General features: G+C 38.4%; 1 protein-coding gene across 2 annotated transcripts; it reads left to right on the top strand.

Moving 5' to 3' along the window:
• The first annotated feature begins 186 nt into the window (after nt 1-186).
• LOC116267567 (uncharacterized) lies at nt 187-19,002 on the top strand. Of its 2 annotated transcripts, none has more exons than XM_031649382.2 (12): nt 187-584; nt 698-718; nt 858-958; nt 1,075-1,132; nt 1,371-1,414; nt 1,503-1,583; nt 2,984-3,054; nt 12,459-12,569; nt 12,714-12,784; nt 15,578-15,794; nt 16,274-16,357; nt 18,794-19,002. In XM_031649382.2, exons 1-12 carry the CDS (start codon nt 563-565, stop codon nt 18,852-18,854), a joined length of 942 nt encoding a protein of 313 aa, XP_031505242.1. In that variant the 5' UTR covers nt 187-562; the 3' UTR covers nt 18,855-19,002. The 2 variants fall into 2 exon arrangements, with proteins under 2 accessions (XP_031505242.1, XP_031505235.1); XM_031649375.2 differs by having other exon boundaries at nt 191-584; nt 12,714-12,796.
• Nucleotides 19,003-20,528: the final 1,526 nt, after the last annotated feature.

Genomic DNA, 20,528 nt, shown 5'->3' with positions numbered 1-20,528 from the left:
TGAGTTATCCCAATCAATGGGGGCAGGATCTTCTTCATGGGTTGAACCATAACTACATAATTTGACGTTCACATTTTTGTTTTACCATTGAATTTTGAATCGAATGCAGAGTCAATCAAAGGAAAGAAGGATAAAGCAATGACTAAAGGCAGCTGACGAAGTTCCCACGCAAACGCCGAATGGGCGTCATTTTGGCAAATGGCGTTTGAAAATGTTCGTTCCTTCCAAAGACGTCCCTGTTCCTGACGTTCCGAAAACGGAAATCCAACGTCCTGTGACGTTTCGCCGCTTCTTTGGTTCTTGCCTCGTGGTCAGCTTATTTGTTTTCACCACCCACCTTCGTTTTTTTTCCTATTATTATCCTGGTTTCGCATGCTCCCGCTCCCACTCCCCCTCTCTTTGGTTTTGGGGCTAAGAGTTACAGTGGCTTTTCATGTGCCTGTCACGAAAATATGGCAACCGACAACAGTCAGTGATTTGCGGTTACAAGACATTGGTTCGCCCCTAGGAGGTGCTTTCGCCGGTCATCATCGTTCTCCTTGCTTGCAGTGGAGAAGGGGGGATGGCTGGTCTAAGGATGATAGGCATGTGATTTTGCTATGCATTTGCAAATAGTTTTTTTTTTTTAATTCATTTTGTTTGGTGTTGCTATGTTTTATGAGTGGCTGCTAATGCAAATTCCATGGCGTTTAAGCAGATATAGCTGTTAATTTTACCGGTAAGCTCTCTCTGATTCATTGTCCCCATTTCCCTCCCTCTGTCTTTCTCTCTCTCCGCGCAACACTATATACGGTTTTGCACATTTCCAACATGGCGACTAGCGAGGTAACTGATGTCCTGAAGTGTTCATCTGCTAGATGGCATGTTCAAGGGAATTTACAATAACAGGAGGTGTCATGCTGCTGATCTTCCCGTTGTGCTGCAAAGGGCATGGAATGCAGGGGTTGATCGGATAATTGTGAGTGATTTGGCGTAACAGCCATTTTCAGTAGGAAGTATCTGTAACAATTATAGTTCATCCTTCAATGTTCCTCTCCAGAAAAATCTTAGCGCGCTTCTAATTTGCTCATTAAGGTGACTGGAGGATCGCTTCAAGAGTCCAGGGAGGCGTTGGCGATTGCTGAAACGGATGGTATGCGTGATGCTTGACTGCTCATCTTTGAGTGCGGGTGTTTTAACGAGTTCTTCCATCAGTGCCCTATAGATTCTATACCAATCACCTTTTGTTCCACTGCCCCTTCATTTATGTCCTCCAGCGTCTTTCTTCGAAGTTCCGCACCCTATTTTAGTTTTTGAGACTCGACTAGGACAAACCTTAAGTGAATAGGGATTATAGAATGCTAAAGCTTCCATATTTTTCACCATTGCAGGGCGCCTTTTCTGTACGGTCGGGGTGCATCCAACCAGATGCATGGTTTGCAGATAAACTCTTGCAATATGCTTTTCAATGCGGAACGCAGACATTGTCTCATTAAAGCCCAAACTCTTTTTCTCTATGTCAGGAATTTGAAGAAAGCGGTGACCCCGAACTTCACTTTCAGGAACTTCTCTCATTGGCTAGACAAGGAGCTGAAAAAGGCAAGGTATGTAAGCGGACAACGTAGGCATGCTTGGATCTGAAGAATAATTTATAAATGTGAAGTTTGAAATGCGATGATCATGTTTCTTTGTTATTCATCGATATTGGCACAACTTAAACCAACAATGCCTGTTAAGATTGAGTGTTCTGCAACGTTTTTGAGATGTATGTACACTTTGTTAGTGATGGTCTTTCATTCCCTCCCCAGCAGGTTATCAGGAAGACTCCAGAGAGTTAAGAGAGAAAAATAGAACCCAGTTAGGGGAGATCTCTAGCCCAGCAAGGGATAAAATTCTCATTACTTTCCTATACAGCCCAGTTAACATGGATCATCAACTTTTATATGTGGTGACAGTGTATGGGTCAACCTACGAGAATCCCACCTTATTAACATCCTACCTTTTTCAACTATTTACAATTAAGTGTTCCTATGCCCCTTTTAATGTCCCGCAGCTGACACACTTTAGTGCAGCAACTCGAGTCATTGGATTGTGTTGACAGGAGAGAGAGAGAGAGAGAGAGCAGGCCATGGCAACCAGCTTGCATGGAAGCTGAAAGAAGAGTGCGGTCATGGAGCTCTGTTTGAGAAAAGAAAGGAAGAAAGGATAGGCATTTTCATAGAAACACACTTTGTTTATGCACATTTTTCAGGAACGGACAAGGCATGTCGACATGTTTCTTTTCATTCTTACTGTCCAATTGTGTCCAACTATACTGTCTTACCAAAAGAAAGAATTGGGTTTAAGAGCTTACTGACATCAGGTGTAACATGGGTTACTACCCAAGGTCAATGTACCGTAGCCCTTGATCATTCCCTTGAAGTTTGAACCTTTGAAAGCAGCCAACAACAGTTCTTTCACAACACTATCAAAGCCGGTTTTGTAATATCAGATTTCTTTTTTGGGCTCTATATTGGAGAATTTCCTTGTGTTGTGATTAAACCAACAATTAACCTTAATGTGTCTCAAGGGGCGTAGCGTAGTTGGTCGAGCTAGGGGTCTGTATAAAGGCATGTCTCTAGTTCGATTCCCGTGAGCGCTATGTTCCTGTGTCTTAAGGTGGTAGAGCGCAGCATCCAAGTTGAAGGGTGCACGGTTGCTATCGCTGACACCGATGCAGCTCAGGACCCCGGAGGCAGGGGGAATGGGGGGGCCTTCTGGCCTTTTTCGGGTGGTGGGATTAATACCTCTCGCTCACCCGGAACAATTAACCTTAATGTGCCTTCTTTTCTTTATGAAATAAATTCATATTGTTTATATACTTTCTCATCTCTATAAAATAATCGACCATGTACATTTTACTACCTAATTTTGTTTGCACTTTCCTGTTTGTTTGAGGATTTTAAAGTAGACATCTTGGTATTTTATTTCATCAAAGCCATGTGCTCATGCTGCTCTTTGTCAGGTGGTGGCTGTGGGCGAGTGTGGGTTGGACTATGACAGGACCCATTTTTGCTCACCTGAAGTTCAGAAAAGGTAATTCGCCATGCCTGCATGGCATTACACATAAAATGTAGAAACACAAACACATGCAACACACATGGGTGTGTTTGTTATCTTACTGAGCCACCTCAGTTGAGTGTGAATTCTAAATTTCCATGAATAACTTCTTTGAAGAAGATTATCCACTTTGTTATATTAAGATGGACTTGTCTGTAGTTTCATATGATAAAGTTGGCTTTATTGATTGGTTTGCATGGTCATGGTCGTCAGACTTCCCCCTTCCCTCCTCCACCACCTCTCTTTTCCTGAAAAAGAAGTTTGAGGAGAAACCTTGGATCTGAACTCTGGAAGCAGCATTCTTTGGGTCTCTAGAGGAATAGCTAAAAACTTCGGCTAATGTGGAGAGCAACATTCATGGGAGTTTGATAGTGACTGCACATCTGACAGCTGAAGCCCATGCCTAAGCCAATTGGATTTTAAGCAGTTGATCTTTATCTGGGTCTTATCATGTGCTTAAAGTGGTTATCAACTAATAAGGTAAAAAAAAAAAAAGAAAAATCATGACATACAATATAGGAAATGGAACTCTTAATGTTAAATCAAACAACTAAAAATTTTGAGATGTTCAATTTCAAGCATGTCCATAGATCTTAATTAGTACTGGACATTGGCAGTTAACTTTTTATTGTTTAGGATTTCAATTTTTTTATAATTTTAAAATAGTTCAAATTGGTGGTGTTTCCCTATTTGTATGTAGTGTCCTAAGTAAATTTAGGGTCACAAAAAAAAAAAGAATGATGGAAATGTCAAAAGAAAATAATGATTTTAAAATGGGACATTTTCTTTTAAAAAATATAAACTACCTAACTGAAAACTTATACTAATGTAGGATGACAATTGTTGCAGTCAACAGGTCGAGAGAGAGAAAAATCATGTCATTAGAATAACCCTAATCTCTTAAAATAGAGATTAGGGGGTGGAAGCATTACATATAAGTCCATATAATAACATGAAAATATTAAACACTACTCATCTATACTTTCTAAAATTCCAATAACCACCTGATTGAAATCTTATTATTTTCTCAACACCTCCCCCCCCATCCACACCTGCCGAGCTAGAGCATATATCTATCTATCATGCTTAGCTTGTTAGAATATTTTAAAAACCCATGTATAGCTAATGACTAGGTAAACATATCTATGGTTTGCTCTCTAGTTGAAACATGAATGCTAGAGATTTTCTGATGCAAGCTCAGCTTGCAGAAGCGACAATCAGAACTTTCGAAAGCAAAAGTAAATACGCTAAGCGACAAATAAAGGAACAAACAAACAACGAAAGGAACATTTACTTCTTCTTTAACTTCAAGGTATCCTCTACAAAATAAGTCGTCGTCCATTTATATGGATGAGAGAAAGTAACGGGTCGGGTCCTGAACGAGTACCCCGAATCTGAATGGATCCACACAGATACAAACTGAACGTAATTACAAAATGGTTCTCAAAACAATATATATATAACCAAAATCACAATTCAACCCTTGGCATGCCTCGAGTATCTACGCAGGGGCACCTCATCTCGACTATGCTCTAGATCCACAGGGAATTCCACAGCTAAAGACTCATGATCTGCACTCAAGCACGAAGGTGGGACCCTGAGGCGAGGAACTTGAACCGGGAGAGTGATGGGCTTGGTCCTGCTTTGCATCCTTCTCCCCTAGTTGGAGAGATGTCGTCTTCGATGAATCATTATCACCAGAGTAGGGAAACAGATCAGAAACATTGAAGATCGGCGAAATTTGCCAATCTTCAGGAAGCTCAAGCATATAAGCATTTGTTCCTAGATGATGACAGATGCGAAAAAGGTTGTATTTCTTAGGACTCAACTTACTATAGGTACCGACATGACATTGTTCAGGTTGCAGGTAGACCCAGGTTTGTTGACCTATTTTAAAGTTGACATCTCGATGACTCTGATCAACAAGGGACTTGTAGGTTTCATAACTCTCTTGAAGCTTCTATTTCACTTGACTATGGACTTCACACATATACTCAATAGCATCAAGTGCTACTGGAGTGTGTTCTCTAGCACCGGGTACTGGGGATAAATCGACAACATGGTTCGGGGACTGACTATATACCACTTGAAAAGAAGTCTTCCCAATAGAATGGTTGACTGAGTTGTTATACGCAAACTCAGCTTGTGGTAGCACTAAGTCTCAGGTTTTTGTGCTCTCTCCTACAAGACACCTAAGTAGGTTTCTTAGCATTGTATTGACTACATCGGTTTGGCCATCGGTGGTCTAAGGATGGGAAGCACTACTGAACTGAAGTTTAGTATTTAGCATAGATCATAGTGAACGTCAAAAATGTATAAAAAATCTTGTATCTCGATTTGATTGAACGAGGAAGTCTATGAAACCATGCCACATCTTTGAAATAGGAAGAGACAACCAGTGACGCATCCGTTGTCCGCTTGCAAGGAATGAAACGGTCATTTTCGAGAATCTATTTGCAACTACCATAATTGAATCTACTTCATAGACACTCTTGGGAAGTCCAACAATGAAATCCATGGAAACATGCTCCCAAGGCCTGGAATAGGTAAAGGAGTATACAACCCACTGTTTTGACTATGTCCAATTTGGCATACAGCAACATTTAACAAACTTAACATCCTTTCTCAACTTGGGCCAATAGTAGCATTCATCCACCAAGGAATATGTCTTATCTTGCCCAAAATGTCTCGACAGTACATCCCCATGGAGCTTCCCGATAAGTTGTAATCCTAGTGAGTATTGAGGGATATAGAACTTATTCACGTGGAAAAGGTAGCCATTGTGAATGGAAAATTTAGAATCCATCAATTGAAATGCAGTAGAACACTTGGACCAAATGTGGCTGAAATCCAGGTCAGCATGATAGATGTCTTTACAGCTTTCAAATCTAACTACCTCCACAGACATGAACATCATGAGGTTGTTCTTTCTACTGAGGGCGGCCACAACTCTATTAAGCTTTCTTGATTGATGACGAATGGAGAAGGTATATTCTTCCAGGAAATTGATCCACTTGACATGGCGAGCACTCAATTTCTTTTGGCTGTGGAGATACTTAAATTGCCCATGATCTCTATAGAGAACAAATTCTTTGTAGATTGAATAGTGTCTTTAATACTGAAACGCCCGCACGACATGATAGAATTCCAAGTCATAGGTAGAATACTGACATTTTGCTCAGTTTAGCTTCTCGCTACAGAAAGCGACGGGTCTCTTGTTTTGACTAAGCACGGCTCCAGTCCCAACCTTGGAAGCATCACATTGTACCTCGAATACTTTAGTGAAGTATGGTAAAGCTAGTATTGGGGCATGAGTCATATGATCCTTGATAGTGGAAGAGGCATCCTCGGCTGCTGGAGTCCACCTAAAAGTCTCACCCTTGAGACACTATGTGATAGGAGCCATGATGGTACTGAAGTTTCAGATGACTCTTCGGTAGAAAGTGGCTAGACCATGAAAACTCCTTATATTGCCTACTATTTTCGGCGTTGGCCAATCCACGATAGTTTGCACTTTATATGGATCAGCTTGTACTCCTAATGCCTATGTCTATGGAGGTAGTCGGGTTTGAAAGTTGTAAAAACATGTGTCGGGTTTGAAAACTATAAAGACATGCATCATGTTGATCTAGATTTCAGCCACATTTGGGCTGAGTGTTCCATTGCATCTCAGACAATGGACTCCAAATTTTACATTCATAATGGCTACCTCTTCCATGGAAATAAGTTGTGTATTCCTCAATACTCATTAAGATTACAACTTATCGCTGAGCTTCATGATAAAGGGGAGACATTTTGGTCAGGAAAAGACATATTCCTTGATGGATGAACGCTACTATTAGCCCAAGATGAAAAAGAATGTTGTTAAGTTTGTTCAATGTTGTCGTACTTGCCAAATTGCAAAGGGGCATAGTAAAAAAACAGTGGGTTGTATCAATGTTGTAAAAAGCGTATCGTAAGGCGTATCGGTCGGGCTTTAAGATACGCCGTATCGTAACATATCGTAACCGTATCGTAAATTTTAAAATAATAATAATAATAAATCAGAAAAAATTTAAAAAAATCAAAAAATTCATAAAAAATCAGAAAAAATTAAAAATAATAAATTCTTCATAGAAAACATGGTTTAGTCTTTTAGATAATGATAGACTTATTATTTTGCTAAATGCTATAAACTTACACGTTCATGGTTCATCATTCATACTTCATAGACATCAAAATTCATAACAATATCATTCTTTTTCATCATTATCTTCATGGTTTAAAAAAAAACCATTTCCTCTCAATGGGAATCAGCCACCCATGCACAAATCCATGGTTTAATAGATGATTTCACGGTGACAATCGATGATTTCACAATGGAAATCAATGATTTCCCTCTAAAACGGTACAATCTATAGATTAGAAATGAGGAAGGGGTGGGTTTTTATAAAAAAAACTCGAAAAAATGGGGTTCAAGTCTCCTTTTTAGAAATCAGCCCGTATCGTACGATACGGGCCGTATCGCACCTTATCGTACGATACGGGGGCCCGTATCGCACGTATCGTACGATACACCCCCATTTGCGATACAGGGGGTGTATCGTATCGTATTTTGCAAACGATACGATACGTATCGTACGATACGGCCCCGTATCGTACGATACGTACAACACTGGGTTGTATACTCCTCTACCTATTTCGGATCGACCATGGGAGCATGTTTCTATGGATTTCATTATTGAACTTCCCAAGACTATTCGAGGAGTAGACTCAATCATGGTGGTTGTAGACAGATTTTCAAAAATGGCCATTTTTGTTACTTGCAAGCGGACGACAGATGCGTCATTAGTTGCCTCTTACTATTTCAAAGATGTGGCACAGTTTCATGGACTTCTTCATTCAATCACATCGGATCGAGATACGAGGTTTTTGAGTCATTTCTGGTGTTCACTATGGTCTCTGTTAAATACTAAACTTCAGCTTAGTAGCGCTTACCACCCTCAGACTAATGGCCAAACTGAGGTAGTCAATCGAATTCTAGGAAACTTACTTATCTTGTAGTGGAGAACACCAAAACCTGGGACTTGGTGCTACCATAAGCTGAGTTTGCATATAACAACTCAGTCAACTGTCCACTGAGAAGACTCCTTTCCAAGTGGTATATGATCGGTCCCCGAACCATGTTGTTGATTTATCCCCAGTACCAAGTGTTGGAGAATACGCAGCGGCAACATTTGATGCTATTGAGTATATTTGTGATATCCATAATCAGGTTAAATAGAAGTTCTAGGAGAGCTATAAGTCCCTTGTTGATCGGGGTCGTCGAGATGTCAACTTTGAAGTAGGTCAACAAGTCTGGGTCTACTTTCGACCTGAACGATGTCATGTCGGTACCTATAATAAGTTAAGTCCAAGGAAATAAGGTCTTTTCCACATCCTTTGTCGTCTATGAACAAATGCTTATCTGCTGAGCTTCTCGATGCTTGGTCAATTTCACCAATTTTCAATGTTCCTGATTTGTTTCTCTACCCTAGTGACAATGATTTGTTGGAGACAACTTCTCTCCAACCAGGAGAGAATGATGTAGAGCAGGACCAGACCCATCATGTACCCGGTTCTAGTTCCATGCCTCATGTCTCATCTTCGCGCTCCAGTGTTGATCATGAGACTTCAGCCGTGGAATCCCTTGCAGATTTGGAATACAGTCGAGATGAGGTGCCTCTGCGTAGATACTCGAGGCATACAAAGGGACAACCACGACGCTCATCTAGCCCTTCGTCATCTTAGACTACTTGAAATGTGATTTTGGATTATATATTGTTTTGGGATCTATTTTGTACTTATGTTCAGTTTGTATCTGTTTGGATCCATTCGGATTCAGGGTATATGTTCAGAACCTAACCCGTTACTTTCTTTGGTCTATATATATGGGTGACGACTTATTTTGTAGACAGTTGAAGAAGTTAAAAGAAAATTTTATTGTTTCTTTAATGCTTTGTCTTTTTCTTTTGCTTTTTTTGTCGTATCGCATCTTTTCATCTACTTTGAAGGTTCGGATTGCCGTTTCTGCAAGCGGAACTTGCATCAATACATAATCCACGACATAACTATGCCGTTATCTTCCACCCACGTAGCATACTTGATTGCCTTCTTCTCGGATTCAGGTTCAAGCAGGATGTGCTTTCATTGATGCGCAGAAACTGACATCATAAATGTCTTAGATCAGTTCATAGTTATTACCATCTAACTTCATCGAAGAGCCACAAGAAAAATGCTTTAATGGACGCCTTATAATCTGCAGTAACCTCAGTGTTTTGATCGGCTTTAGACTCCCCCACAGTGTTCACACATTAGCAGTTTAATAGAGACTGAATATTGTACAGAAGTGGAGGAACAACAATAATTATGATCAGATGGCACTTAATAATCTATGGCAAAAATAGGAAATCAGTGCCACATATGAACCACACAACTTAGAATATCAACATCTGAAAGCATACGTGAGGGAGAATGAAAAAAAAAAAATTATGGTCTCAAATCTGCTCTGATTTCTGCCACCTTTTTATATCTCCTGAGCCAAACAATACAGTAAAAGACGATTCGATCAACACTGAGTTGTATGACACAAGTCAGACTTACTCTTCAAAACTCAAGCTCGATACTCTATATCAGCAAAATGAGCAGAAAAAATAATTCACGACTATGCATGATGGGACAACTTACAACTCAAATCTGTCTTAATATGACAGAAACAAGAATATCACGAGAGACAAAAACTTAATCTCTTAATATCCAAGATTACTCGGGCAGAAAGTAACCCACAGCATCAAATGATGCAACAACTAGGGCACAGATCAGACCAGAAAACCCGAGTGCTCAAATCACCACATAAATATCAAAATTATCCACATTTAGATCTTATTCACAAGCTGCGGACTGATCACCATGAAACACAATCTTCTTCACGTCAACTTCGTCGGCGTCGCCAATATCACCTACACATGTATTTTGCTTCATGACAGACTAGAGATGTCTTCAAACCTACAACGATCAGCGGGACCAGATTGCCTTGTTTTCAACATCAATGTCAACAGCCACTGTGATTATGATTGCTTAGGTTTCTTTACATGAGCAATCAGGTCTCTGATCACGTGATTCAAACCTTAGACACCTTCAGATATACAGAATAGAGGATAATGGTGAAGAAGAAAGAAGGAAGGGAGAAGAGAACAAGGAAGAAGGACAAAGTATAGTTGCAGACCCTCCTAGGAAGCAGTGGCTCTGATATCATGTTGTAGTCAACAGGTTGAGAGAGAGAAAAATCGTGTCATTAGGATAACCGTAATCTCTTAAAATAGAGATTAGGGGAATGGTGGAAGAATTACATAGAAGTCCATATAATAACACGAAAACTACTCATCCATACTTTCTAAAATTCTAATAACCATCTTACTGAAATCTCATTATTTTCTCAACAACAATGACCAAAATGGTGATTTGCCAATAGATCTAGGTGCCTATCTGACGGCCATAGACTCTAAAGATACCCTTTGAGGGGTAAATGAGGAAAAAAGGAAGAGCATGGTGGAGGCTCAGAAAATATCATTAAGTATTCATGTAGCTTTTGTAAGTGAAGTTAGATCACTATTGATTAATTATACATCTTTAATGATAGGAGCTAAGCTTTCTCAGAGCTAACTTTTATTATTGTGATTTACTACAATATTTTGCTCATGGAAGTTGGTTCTCTGCAATATAGTTTGCTTAAACTGTTGATTCTATGTATTATATGTGTTTTAAAGGTTAAGTAACTTCTGTCTGAAATGTTTAACTTAATTTTCCTTTTAATTATGTAAACGGTCTTATCAGTGATAAGTTATTAAGCTCGAGTAATTGGTTGTAATTCCTGTATTCAAATATCTTCAGATTTGGACCTTGATAAATGATTAGGTTTTCCTTATCGCTAGACTTTCAACCACCAGTTGCGGTACAAGCTAAGTTCTTATGTCTTAGCTATATAGATCTTTTACTGACTACTCCTTGTGTGCAAAATGCTATTTTAGATTTGGCTTTAACTGATTTTAGTATTAATATGTTTTTTGTCCTACTTAACTTTTGAATAATGTTTTTTTATTAGAGTATAGAACAAAAATTGTAAACTGTTTTTTGAAAACCAATTTCTGTTGAATTCTTCTGAAGAGAGAATATGTTTTGCAATGAAATATTATGCTTATTAATACAACCTTTCCAGAATATGTCAGTTCCTAATATTATACCAGCAAACTGTTGGCTCATTGGAAATCCCCCCAAAATTAAATATTTGCCATTGTCTCCAGGAAAAAGATTGTAAAGAGAAATGTTTTGAGAACCAATTGCATGATATCTTGATGAAATGTTATGACAGAAGCCAAGAGTCCTCACCTCCAGATGACTTATTTGAATAAGGTAGCAATACATGCTCTGGAGTGTCTGTTTGTCACTTCTGAATTAAGTTATGTTGGGTTTATAATATGAGGGTGAAATAAAATAAATGAATGGCATTACTGGTACATTTAGACATGAAAATTGAACTATCTTAAGGCATGGAACATATGGTAAGATGCTAAATTTGGCTGCTAGATGTATGCAAGGGTTTTCCATAAAGTATCATTTTCATGGTTCATGCGGGCAGAGTTCTGAAGCTCTCCCTTCTCTCCTTAGCATGCACACACATATGTAAGGACATTTGAGAGAGTTCAAATTTAAGCTGCATCTTCTTAATCAGACCAACAGATGTACGTAGCATATTTGCTTTGTTTGGGGATACCTTAACTAGTTTTTTATGTTAACAATGAGCTTTTTTCTTAACACGAACTTGAGAAGTTATCAACTGTTAGTGATTTAAGATATTAAATTCCTACAGAAATATCAGTCACATGATTGAAAAGAAGGTCTTCTGAAGAGTAAATAACTTGGCATGTTATTGGTTCTGATCAAGAAGACAACGCACACAACTATGGTTTTTAAAGTGCCATTGTCTCCAGGAAGAATATGTGGAGGTTCTGCCCAAAACCATTATTCCAAGTGTGGGAAAATGTCTGAAATATGAGAGCACAATCTGGTTGACACACATCCCACAGGAATAGGTAGTTGAATGAAATAGAAATGCACAGAATACAAATCTGGAAAACTTTCATAACCCTAACAGGACGCTATGTGTTGAATTGAATAAAAAAATCATATCCCAACATGATCTGCATCAGGCCCTATGTACATGCTAGATCTAAATTGTTTATAAGCTGTGCTCGCATATGCACACACCCTTGTACATCATTTTACTAGTGTTCTTGCTCAACTAGGTTACTATTACTTGCTGTTTATAAGTTTCAAACAATTTTAACCCTAACTTTTGAAATCAGATATTTTGAAAGGCAATTTGAATTAGCTGCAGCTTTGAAGCTTCCAATGTTTCTTCATATGCGTGCTGCTGCTGAAGATTTTTGTGACATTTTGTCAAGGAATAAACATTTGTAAGTTTCCTGTGGTTCATGTGTTTATCTAGAACTAATAGTTGTAAGTTGTAACTACATTTGTCAGATAGCACCTTGACATTTGTTCTCCTTGCTTGCAGCCATGGGCAGGGTACTGACTTGTTATCATTTTCCATTGCGTAGGTTTACAACAGGTGTTGCACATTCATTTACTGGTAGTGCAAAAGATTGTGATCTGCTTCTAAAGTTCACTGGTTTGTACATAGGTATTTATTTTATTGGGATGCTTCTCTTATTGGCTTTTGTACATGTATTGAGTGTCTTTACTAGGGGTAACTGTAACTCTGGGAATGCTCTCGTTTCAAATTTTCCTTGCAGCCTCATTTTGAGGAGACTAGGTGACCTTTTCTTTAGCAAGCTCAATTAGCCTATTAGTTTTCTAGAAATTTGCTATTCCATAATTTTTTTTTTTTTTTTCTGTCATGGACTTCAATCTTATCTGATTCTATGAGGCATCACTAGCAATGCCAATGAGTAATTAGGTGCTACTTTTTAGCGTATGGGGATCGGGTCTGTTCAGACCCGATCCATTCTCTTTATATCCACATGCCTAAGGATACTAGGCGGTGGCTCTCTTGTAATATTTTATATTTTTCTGTACAAATCTGTTGTAACCTAATTAGGGTTATTGATTAATTAAAAGATTAAGGAACGTAGGGTTGTGTTAAGCCGGCTGCTCCCTTTCCTCCATCGCCTTCTTTCATCCTCTCTTTTCAATATATCTGATTTGCAAACGGAGAGATGAGTTCTTTGTGAAGATTCTCACATGGTATCAGAGTCAGGTTGTTCGTCCTCCGGTAAGTGATTTCAGTTTGATTTGATTAGCCCTAATCTGCCCTAAATTCTCTCTTTTCTGGCGTGGTTATCCCTCTTTTCAGTTTCTGCCCTAAATCTTGTGTGATTTGCCCTAATCGATTTGCCCTAATTGTTTTGCCCTAATTTCTCATCGTTTTGCCCTAATTTCTGTCGCTTGTGGTCTGCCCTAATCATCTTTATTCAATTATGGATCAGCCGAACCCCTCTCTTCTATCTTCCAGCTTTATCTCCCAACTTATTTCTCAAAAGCTGAATCATAGTAACTATTTGACTTGGAAACGTCAAATTGTCCCTTTTATTAAAAGTCATACTCTATGGGCATATCAATGGGACCACTCCAGCACCTCCAATGTATATTGACCGTGAAGTGAAGAAGACCGTAGTGGGAGATCAAGCCGCTGGGGCTGTGGCTGTGAGTGAAATCAGATTTGAATATGAAACCCTTACTGAAAATAATCCTGAGTATGAAGTTTGGTTGGCTCACGACCAGTCTCTTGTTGCCTATATTACTTCTACTTTGTTAGAGGAAGTATTAGGAGGTATTGATGATGATTGACAGCCCTAAAGTTGTGGTCTACCCTTGCCACAACGTATTCTCAGGTATCCGAAGCACGTTTTCTGCAGTTAAGAATGCAATTTCAGGACATCAAGCGTGGGACGCGTACAGTCTTGGAATATTTGAATGAAATTAAAAGTGTAAGTGATCAACTTGCTGCCATTGGACATCCCGTCAACGACAAGGACAAAGTGCAACAAGCCTTGAGTGGACTGGGAACAGATTTTGACATTTTTTGCACAGCCTTGGAAGTCCTGGAAGTCCTACCTGTTCTCCCATCTTTCGAAGATCTGAAGGCCAAGCTATTCCAACACGAAGCTAGTCGTGTTCAGCGACAGAATTTGATTCCTTCCAATAGTCACAATGTACTGATCACAGGGACACATGCACTGCAAGGGAATCACACTCGTACTTGGACTCCTCAGGCAGGAATGGGAAGAGGGATTCTCCCAACACCACCGGGCATGAATACTACTTCTGGCACATCTAGAAGGGTCCCGACTTGTTTTTATTGCAACAAGAGGGGGCATGTAAAGTCAGAATATTGGCATAATTCGCAGAACAAAAATAATCAAGTTAGACGTGAGAACAAGGCAGTAGCAGGGTCAGCTTCATCATCGTCTGGCTCAAATCAGACATCTAATGTTTCAGCAGACATGCAACAACTCCTCATGACAGCCCTGTCTAAGCTTCATTTGAAACAAAACGAGCAAGGAGAATGGTATGTGGACTTTTGAGCAGCAGCTCATGTTACTGGTGACGTAGGTAATCTCTCTCGTGCTCTCCCTTACTTAGATAAAGGCTCAGTTGTCACGGGAGATGGTTCCCATCACACAATATCGCACATTGGAAATGTACAAATTTCTATGGGCTCTTCTTCCATTCCATTAAAGAATGTTCTTGTTGTTCCAAGTGCCAAGAAAAATATTATCTCAGTGTCCAAGCTTATTGATGATACTCACTCCTCTGTTGAATTCACACCCTCTTCTGTTTATGTCAAGGATGCTCGAACCAAGAAGACATTCGCTGAGAGCACTCGCAAAGGAGATATGTATGTCCTTGAAGAAGCTCCACAGATGTCAAAACCTCACCCTTCCGATTCATGTTTTCCAAGTCATAGTGAAGTCAATGTCGCAGAGTATAATAAGTCATCCATTTGGCATGGTCGGTTAACTCATTGTAGTCAATCTTTTGTTCGAAGTCTTGTTGCAAACGGGCTCTTAGATAAGTCCAGTCTGAGTTCAGTCAGTGAGTCCAGCATGTGCTCGAGTTGTCATATACTCATATTTGTAAGAGTCATGCCCTTCCCTTTCGATTAATAAATAAAAGAGCTTCAAAGGCTTTTGACACCATATATTCCAATGTTTGGGGGCCTGCTCCAGTTCCTTCTTCTTCTGGGAGTAGATACTATGTCATTTTTGTTGATTCATATTTCCGATATACTTGGATCCATTTCATGTTGTTTAATGTATTGCCTAACCATCTACACTGAATGGTTCATGGAAAGGGTATTTGTTTCTATCTTTGAAGGCTTTGCTTAGAGATAGTTGTTTCTGTGCTGTCTTGATGTTTTTTATGTTTCCCAAAAATATTTCTGTCCTTTGTCTAATAACAGGTATAAATGGATGTTCTCTGAAGACACCAGAGAATCTCAGTGTTGTTGGTGCTATTCCAATTGAACGTTTGATGATTGAAACTGATTCCCCATATTGTGAGATAAAGAGCACTCATGCTGGAAATAGGTTTGTCACTTCTGCATGGCCATCCAAGAAAAAGGAAAAATATGACCCTGACTTCATGGTTAAAGGTCGGAATGAACCATGTACTGTGAGGTACCTCTCTCTCTCTCTCTCTCTCTCTCTCTCTCTTTACATATATATATATATATATATACACACACACACACATACACACACATGTGTGTGTGTGTGCATGTATGTATTGCATACATAGAGATAAGTACTGCATCAAAATCACAGAGAATCATTATCTGATTGAATAAAGAAATCAGATATCGTTATGGCTTAATGCACTTCTCCTTAATCTTTATGTGATTTGGTTTTGGAAGGTGACTAGGGAATGCATGCTCGGGAGAAAACATTTCTTATCCCTTTGTGTTGTTCTAGGCTATTGGTTTAACCATCGAAAGTTACACCCTGGCTTATCCTTCATGTTGTCATTATAAAAGAGGGAGACATCCTTTATGGAATTGATTAGAGAACTTAGGTTCTTATCAAACTAACTGCACAATGTTATATTCTTTGCCATTTTTGGTGGTACTGCAAACATATGAGTAGCATTTTTTTTTCAGGCAAGTCCTTGAGGTGTTGGCAGCTTGTAAATGCACTGAGGACATCCATGGTCTGGCTAGGACTATATTCCAGAACACTTGCAGGTAAATTTGTTTGTACCTATTTCATATGTTCCAGAACACTTGCAGGTAAATATGTTTGTACGTATTTCATGTGTGCAGGTATGTGTGTATGAGTGTGCTTCTCTCTCTCTCTCTCTCTCTCTCTCTCTCTCGCGCGCTCGCTTTATAAATAAATAAATATATATGTATATATGTATGAAGCTCAAATTTGTCAGATGATGGATATTGCCGCATAGCTAAATAAATAAATAAATATACATACATATATATATTCATTATAAGTATTTATGTTATAGTATGATATGTGCACTCAATATTACATGTGCATTATACAATTATATTCATTATAACTTATAAGTATGTACTATTATTATTATTCAAGCCAGGCATTACACAGAACATAGTGTAATTATATTTAAAGGTTAATATAATAAAAAAGAAATGATTATATAAAGTGTAGTGTACACTTTCCTATTGAATATCGGTAGAATTATACTATATCCAATATAGTATACTTATTTGAAAAACTTAGTTTGTTATGAGTGCATTACATACAATTATTAAATTGTATTTCATGTAGTATAAATTTTATATTATATACTACATGTATTATTCTATATACAATTTAGTATACTTACTATGTCACATGGGTCTTTGCTCCACCCATGTTGATGCTGGTGCTAGTGCTGATGTTTCTCCGACATAGCACATCCAGTGTAGTAAGCTGAACCAGCCAAAACTGACCATTCTAACTGTGCACCTGACTAGACTAGCCTTACAAAAAGTATATAAACTTGTTTCTCATTTTCCTGTTTCATCTCTTTTATTATTATGTCGTTTTCTTTCGATTTCCCTGTGTTGTTGCATGTTTGCCAGTGATTTTCGGATTTCCATGATTCTCTTTGTTGTTGACTGGGACCCCTTGCATATAGATGAGCCCCCGTCTTTTATTTTGGTTCATCTTGATTTATATGTGAGCGTGTGCGTGTGTGTGTGCTACACCCACACCTAATCTTTTTTTAAAATTTGTTGTATGATGTATCTCGCACCCTGCATCCATGTGACATAGTATACTTACACTCAAAAGGTTATTATTCTACAATATATGTGCATATTTCCAAGACAATGACATATCCAGTTGATATAACATTCAAACTTCTATGGACATGCACCACACACAAATGGCAGATGGACACAATTAGGATCATATGCATATATTAGCCAACTCCTCCTTCTTTATGAGGTCTCTCTGGTTTGAATGGGCTTTTTAGTTTCTTACTAAAATTTTGTCAATCTACTCAAATCTCACGTCTGGGTTGTGCTTTTTCCTTCATAAGCACACATCCCTTTCCACAATGGATATGAGTTTTTTCAAATGGTTTATTTTCATTATGTTGCTTCTCATTTGACAGACTAGGCCATGTTCCTTGAAATTCCTTATTGTCTTGCTCACTTATCTGGACAACCCATCTGATTGTCGACGCCACTGTTGCCTCTATAGCTGTCTTTTCACTAGCATGAGCTTACATCAATGTCATTTTTGTAACATTTATCTAGTTGTTTTAAACATAAAATACGAACACTAATATGCTATTGAAGCATGTACATTTTATGTTTTCAGGAATGGCAATGATTTATGCTATGTGCAACCCAAAAGCAATGTTGAAAGCATATAAATTTACTCAAACAAGCTATTATGAAAATGCGGACAATTTACTTTTGAACAGCGATCTATTGGTAAAACAATTTACTGTTGGTCATGGATTTACTAATGCAACCATAAAACTGACTAACAACAATGCTTCATTTATTAGGACTATGATGTCTGCCACTTGATGATTTAGTCATGTGATGATTTAATGATCGTGATTTACTTGGATAAAAGATCAACTAAAGACAATGATTTACCTGTAAAGAAATGATATTTTCTGCACAATCATTTATTTAGCAAATATGACAAACGATAGCCTGTAAAAACACACACATCTGTGGCAAAGCGATTTATCTGGACAATAGCTTATCGATAATGCCATCTACTTTTCACAAAAAATTGACTAAACACTGATTTACCTCTAAGGACAGTGATGTTTTGTGGACAATGTTTTCCTGACATAGTGATGTAATAGTGATACAAAATGGGTTGAGAATAACAATTATTTACCTCGAAGGACATTTTACTTAGCAACCCTCATACGACCATTTACACATTCATACAACAATTTATTTGAAGTGACAAATTATTACAGTGATTTACCATACATGGCCAGCCTGCACGGCCATGATTTACATGCACAATCATACACTGGTTTACTTGAACTCATATATACCACACAATGATCTACCTATGCCTGCTAGACGGTGGATTACTGTTACAAACTTACAACCATATGCTCATAAAGTGGCTTACCAATCTTTTTTTTCTTTTCTCTTGCCTGATCCTCCCTATCGCTTTTGCAGGGTTTTCTTCCCTCAGGATCTTGATGCAGCTGCAGATGGTGTAAATGGTGACGGATGCTAGTAGATTATCTTGTTTATCGGTGAAATGTTTGTGTCCTAAGAGTCAAACTATGCATAACAGATGCATTTTTAAGTGTTTGAGACTAGAAGCTTAATTGCCTGTTGTTAATTCCTTGTTATATAAATAGTCTTACCTCTCTTGCCTGATCCTTTCTTTTACTGATTACTTATTAGTTTCTTACTCCCAAAGATTAAAAAGCTAAGTATTTGCTCATTTAGGTTTCACATGCACTTTTGGAGCATAAGTACCTAACAGTAAGTGAATTTGGGATTAATTATTGTAGAAGACTATTGCTGTCAGTGTTGGGAGATTAAATTGTTGATAGGTAATGGCATGATGTCTGGAAACTGGAATGGGGTAGGACAATTTTTTGGGAGGGGATGAATTAGAAAGAAGATTAAATTTTGCAGTCATCTTTGTTGACAAAATCACATGCGAGAAAAATTCATTTTTAGTAGTCCTTATAAACCATAATGTTTGATTTTGGGAAAATCCCATGGCAGAAGCACGACGATGAAAACAAGGGAAAATATCTGGAAAATAAGGCATCAGATTGTCTCTATTCAGTTTAACGTGTTGTTGTTGATCATGTTTCATATTGTTTTTATTCTGGGCCTGCTGGCTTGTTACATTGACTAATTCTTATGGCATCATGAGAGCTTGTGGACAAGTTCATGGGTCGCGTGGTAATGTGGTAATTGTGAGGATATATGAGCTGGACTCTTGATAGATGGATATGGAAACTTCAAAATGCACAAATCCACTTGCTTTATGGATTGGAACATTATTAACTGATGCTATAAAAGTGGCCAAGAGTTTGATTATTCACTGTGATAACATAGTAAATGTAAGTTGGGCTCAGGCAAGGACATTGAAACGTAAGGTATTAGAGAAAAATTGTCGATGGATTTGTCTTTTATTCGAGATCTTCTTTTGAGGAATACATGCTGAGTGTGGAGGATGAACGTTTGTGTTATGAGGCGCATTCTTGCATGCATACATCTTCGTGCTTTGAACCCTTGCAGCAGCTCTTTTTAGTTCGATAACTAAGTTGATTTTGCTAGACCTAGGAACCTTGAGCATGGAAATATTGCCAGTCTACTGAAAAGATGTGCTTGTGCACTTTGTGAGCTTGCACACAAGTTTTTTATGGTGTTGCATTAGCTGCAACTAAGTCTTTGTAGAACCTGCTTTGCCGTGAGAGGGGAAAGATTTGCAGGAGCAATGTATTTTTGGCCGGCGTGTTATTTAACACGTTCGACATCAAATAGCATCTCTATATTGCACTAGAATAAATCTCGAAATGATGTTCATGGATGGTATTGCTAGCAAGGCCGGTTTTGTTGCTGGCTGCTCGGTATGAATCTGGCTGATCACTGTCTAAGGTTCGTCAGCTTTCTGTGTGAGTCATGATGCTGCGAAGATCATTGCTGATTAGCTTGATACTGATCCCTACTCCATTTTCTTTGTACAGTTCTCCTCTTGACCACTCTCTGTCCTACAGAGAAAAGAACTGAAAATTATGGATGTGAACAGTTCAAACTTGGGTAAGATCTAACCTTTACTGAATTTTACTTAAACCGCATTCTATATAATTGGCCTATTACTACAGTTCAGGCTTAGAAATGGACGTTGTCTCTTTGACAATGAATCCATCTTTGACTAGCATAAGAT

This window comes from Nymphaea colorata, chromosome 1 (genome assembly GCF_008831285.2).
Source record: "Nymphaea colorata isolate Beijing-Zhang1983 chromosome 1, ASM883128v2, whole genome shotgun sequence".
NCBI lineage: Eukaryota > Viridiplantae > Streptophyta > Magnoliopsida > Nymphaeales > Nymphaeaceae > Nymphaea > Nymphaea colorata.
This window is presented reverse-complemented; position numbering and strand designations above follow the sequence as displayed.

Excerpts from the sequence above, each read along its gene's own strand:
- LOC116267567 (XM_031649375.2), top strand. The coding sequence starts at position 563 with ATGGCTGGTCTAAGGATGATAG. Across the intron at positions 1,133-1,370 it reads GGCGATTGCTGAAACGGATG|GGCGCCTTTTCTGTACGGTC; the intron begins GTATGCGTGATG and ends TCACCATTGCAG. Across the intron at positions 1,415-1,502 it reads TGCATCCAACCAGATGCATG|GAATTTGAAGAAAGCGGTGA; the intron begins GTTTGCAGATAA and ends TCTCTATGTCAG.